At 44.5% G+C, this 4276-nt stretch overlaps 1 protein-coding gene across 1 annotated transcript in view; it reads left to right on the top strand.

The window, feature by feature from the left end:
* LOC122256811 (uncharacterized) overlaps positions 1-2978 on the top strand; it is a 7609-nt gene extending 4631 nt beyond the window's left edge. The window contains exons 4-7 of the mRNA XM_086534810.1: positions 1-344; positions 912-1181; positions 1883-2018; positions 2251-2978. The exon at positions 1-344 is cut by the window's left edge and continues 326 nt beyond it. Of these exons, the coding sequence (XP_086390936.1) occupies positions 1-344; positions 912-1181; positions 1883-2018; positions 2251-2270 (770 nt within the window). The 3' untranslated portion in view covers positions 2271-2978. The remainder of the gene's footprint in view (positions 345-911; positions 1182-1882; positions 2019-2250) is intronic.
* The last annotated feature ends 1298 nt before the right edge of the window (positions 2979-4276 follow it).

Here is a 4276-nt window from a genome sequence, read left to right on the forward strand (position 1 = left end):
CAACCACCAGCCCACCCCCACCCCCAACAACCACCAGCCCACCCCCACCCCCACCCCCAACAACCTCTAGCCCACCCCCACCCCCAACAACCACCAGCCCACCCCCACCCCCAACAACCACCAGCCCACCCCCACCCCCAACAACCACCAGCCCACCCCCACCCCCAACAACCACCAGCCCACCTCCACCCCCAACAACCACCAGCCCACCCCCACCCCCAACAACCACCAGCCCACCTCCACCCCCAACAACCACCAGCCCACCTCCACCCCCAACAACCACCAGCCCACCCCCACCCCCAACAACCACCAGCCCACCCCCACCCCCAACAACCACCAGCCCACCCCCACCCCCACCCCCAACAACCTCTAGCCCACCCCCACCCCCAACAACCACTAGCCCACCCCCAACAACCACCAGCCCACCCCCACCCCCAACAACCACCAGCCCACCCCCACCCCCAACAACCACCAGCCCACCCCCACCCCCAACAACCACCAGCCCACCCCCACCCCCAACAACCACTAGCCCACCCCCAACAACCACCAGCCCACCCCCACCCCCAACAACCACCAGCCCACCCCCACCCCCAACAACCACCAGCCCACCCCCCCCCCCAACAACCACCAGCCCACCCCCACCCCCAACAACCACCAGCCCACCCCCACCCCCAACAACCACCAGCCCACCCCCACCCCCAACAACCACCAGCCCACCCCCACCCCCAACAACCACCAGCCCACCCCCACCCCCAACAACCCCTACCCCACCCCCAACAACCACCAGCCCACCCCCACCCCCAACAACCACCAGCCCACCCCCACCCCCAACAACCACCAGCCCACCCCACCCCAACAACCACCAGCCCACCCCACCCCCCACACCCACCTGCGACCCCCCACCCCCAACAACCACCAGCCCCCCCCCACCCCCAACAACCACCAGCCCACCCCCACCCCCAACAACCACCAGCCCACCCCCACCCCCACCCCCAACAACCACCAACCCACCCCCACCTCCATCAACCACCACCCTACCTACCGCAACAATCAGTCCAGTGACAGTCATTGATAATTTCACCTTCAAGTGTTCCAACAACAACCAGAGACCCGACAAGCCGTGGCCCACGAGGCGCTATTGCCAGTTCTTCGCCTTGTGTTCGCCGGCCGGACAGTTCTTGGTAAGTATTGGGTCAGTGCCATGACTTTTGGGCTAGTATTTTCAGGCTGTTCTTATTATGTTCGTTCGGTTGAGTTTTTTTTTTTTAATATATATATTTTTTTTTTACTTCTGTGTTTCTTTTGGTCTCTGTCCCTCTCTGTCTGTGCGTGTTTCAGTTTGTCTCTCTCTGTCTAAGTCTCTATCTACGCTTCTGTCTGTCTAAGTCTCTGTTTCTGTCTGTCTCTATCTTTTTTTCTGTCTCTGTTTGTCTCCCTCTCTCTGTCTCTCTCCGTCTCTGTCTCTGTTTCTGTGTCTGTCTGTCCTTGTCTTTCTCTGTCTGGTGATTCGAGTTCCTTTATCTTGACTATGAGTATTTCCCCTACCTCTTTCTGCTTGATTTGGTAGATAATTGCAGGATCTATCAGTATATTTTAAACAACAAAAATGATTACTTTCATTTGAAGTTAGACTTCAGAAATAACGGGGAAAAAATTAAAAGTTTTATTTTCAACCAAGAATCATTACACAACTGGTGTGTGACTGTTAATCCATATAATCAGCTTAGTCCCTAGGCATCTTTGGTAAACCCGGAACATCGCAGACAGCCAGATGAACAGATTCTTAAATGCTTAGACAATTCTCACCTATATCCGACCTAAAATCACCCTTGCTGGTTATCTTGACATTGCCCTATCATGACCTATGACCTTATTGCCACAGGGTGAACTGCAGCTGTGTGACTCCTACTTCACGTGTCTCCTGCAAGAGGACGGGTCATGGAAAGCTGAGCTGGAGAGCTGCCCTGTAAATGAACTCTTCAGTTACGAGGAAGACAAATGTGTTCCTCGCCCATCAGGTTAGTTGCGTGTAGAGAGAGAGAGAGAGAGAGAGAGAGAGAGAGAGAGAGAGAGAGAGAGAGTGTGTGTGTGTGTATGTGTGTGTGTGTAGTATGTGTGCGTGTGTACAATATATGAGTAGGATTTAAGGATCACACAGTATGTAATACCTTTAAAACTATCAACATATATCAAAACTCAACAAATAACTTCTTTAGTAATAACTAATTTCACCAAATCTCTACGTTTCAGCCGAATCGTTGTGTGGTTGAATACAACAGTCACCCGTGTCTTGAAATGATGAATCTCAGTCGCCGTTTTGTAGAGATGCTCTCAGTCCATCGCTTGCGGAAGAGGCTGAGAGAACATTTGTCATGATTATTTATATGTATCTTTGCTGTTTACCATATTTGTAATTATCTTTTTTCTTCGTATTTTTTTTCTACTTCACTCTTTATTCATCTGTCTATTAAGATAGATGGTAAAGGATGTGATTAGATTTTAATGCAGATCATATATATGCTGGTACATATTAATCTGTATCTGTTTACGTTATTATATATTTATCTATTTATTGTATGTAGGCATACACAATAATATACACATGAAGACACACATATACACACACAGAGGTAAACACACACACACAGGTAAACACACACACACACACACACATACACACAAACATTTTAAATATTTGTGTGCATATATATACATGAATATGTATGTTTGTGTTTGCGTGTGTATGTAGTATACACTTCCATATGAAACACATGTGTCCTCTTATATTAAACCAACAAAAGAGTAACGTATTGAAAATATATCTACTGAATTCGACTTTGTTTTATAGGGATTTACGGTTATATACTTAATTACTCCGTCTATGAAGATGTAATGTATGCTATTTATTATCTTTGCAATGAAAATGTTCTTGTACTCGTTGTTACCTGGTATTTGTTGAATATTTATTGTTCTCAGTATTAGTTTGTTTTATTCACCTGTACATTCACAGACCTAAAGTATGGTAGTAAAAACATTCTTGATATAAAAAACTGACTTTGTTATTGTACACATGCTTTCGACAACTTGTGATGGTAATGGAGTGAGAATAGTGAGAATAATGATAATTATGATAATGGTGAGGATGATGATTTGATGGTGGTTATGATATTGATGAATGTAGGAATGATACTAGAATCATATGAAAAATGATATATTTTTTCATGTATCATTCTTGGTCTCAACAACATGAAGTAGCATAACAATAAAAACAAAAATAATGAAAGCAAGAATGATATGACTAATAATGACAACGATCATAATGGCAATAAAATTATGTGGATGATGATACAGTAATGATAATGATGATGATTAAGATACTGATTACGGTGATAATGATAAACGGTTGTTGATAATGATCACAGGAATAATAAAGATGGTGATGATAACAACAAAATTTAGGACAGGGCCGGCCAAGTGGGCCCCAACCCTTGGAGTGTAATAAATTAACTCGCATTTTTAAGCGCATATTTTGGCTGTTTTTCATCCTCTCAAAGATATCAAGTCTATAAGAGACTTTTATTTCCATGTATGTGATTCTACAGACCTTGGTGCAAGTTGATTGGGAACCTGGGCACACCAGAATTGTTTCCTAAGGCCGATCGTGATATAATAATGAGAATGAAGATGATGATATCAATAATGATAATGGTAATGGTTATCATTCCTATCATCATAATTATTACCATTATCCTAATTTATTGAAATTACCATCAACATTCATACAATCATGATTTACCCATAGAGAGGAAATTAGGGAGCATAATATGTTATAGATATCATAAATCGTGTGATTGGTATAATACCTGAGTTACCGTTTAAATATTTTCATTTTCTTTGATATCATCCTTGAGCGCGAAGTTAAATTTTCTTTCACTCAAAGAAATTTAAAGGAGTAACTAAAAAATATCCACTCTCTCTCTCTCTCTCTCTCTCTCTCTCTCTCTCTCTCTCTCTCTCTCTCTCTCTCTCTCTCTCTCTCTCTCTCTCTCTCTCTCTCTCTCTCTCTCTCTCTCTCTAAATGACATTCTGAAGCAAATTAACGAGATTAAGCAAGAATATGAGATAAAACAACTTATTTTCACTGATGGGTCGGTAATTTCAGCCACAGGTTCAGCCACATGCGCTGCAATCGTATGCGATGCCACTGGAAGGAATAGCGATGTTGGATTCAGACTCAACAACTGGGCGTCCATCCTGCAAGCAGAACTGTTTGCTT

Source organism: Penaeus japonicus, unplaced genomic scaffold (assembly GCF_977035675.1).
Source record: "Penaeus japonicus unplaced genomic scaffold, GWHDUDI00000001_assembly GWHDUDI00000003, whole genome shotgun sequence".
In the NCBI taxonomy this organism is placed as follows: Eukaryota; Metazoa; Arthropoda; class Malacostraca; order Decapoda; family Penaeidae; genus Penaeus; species Penaeus japonicus.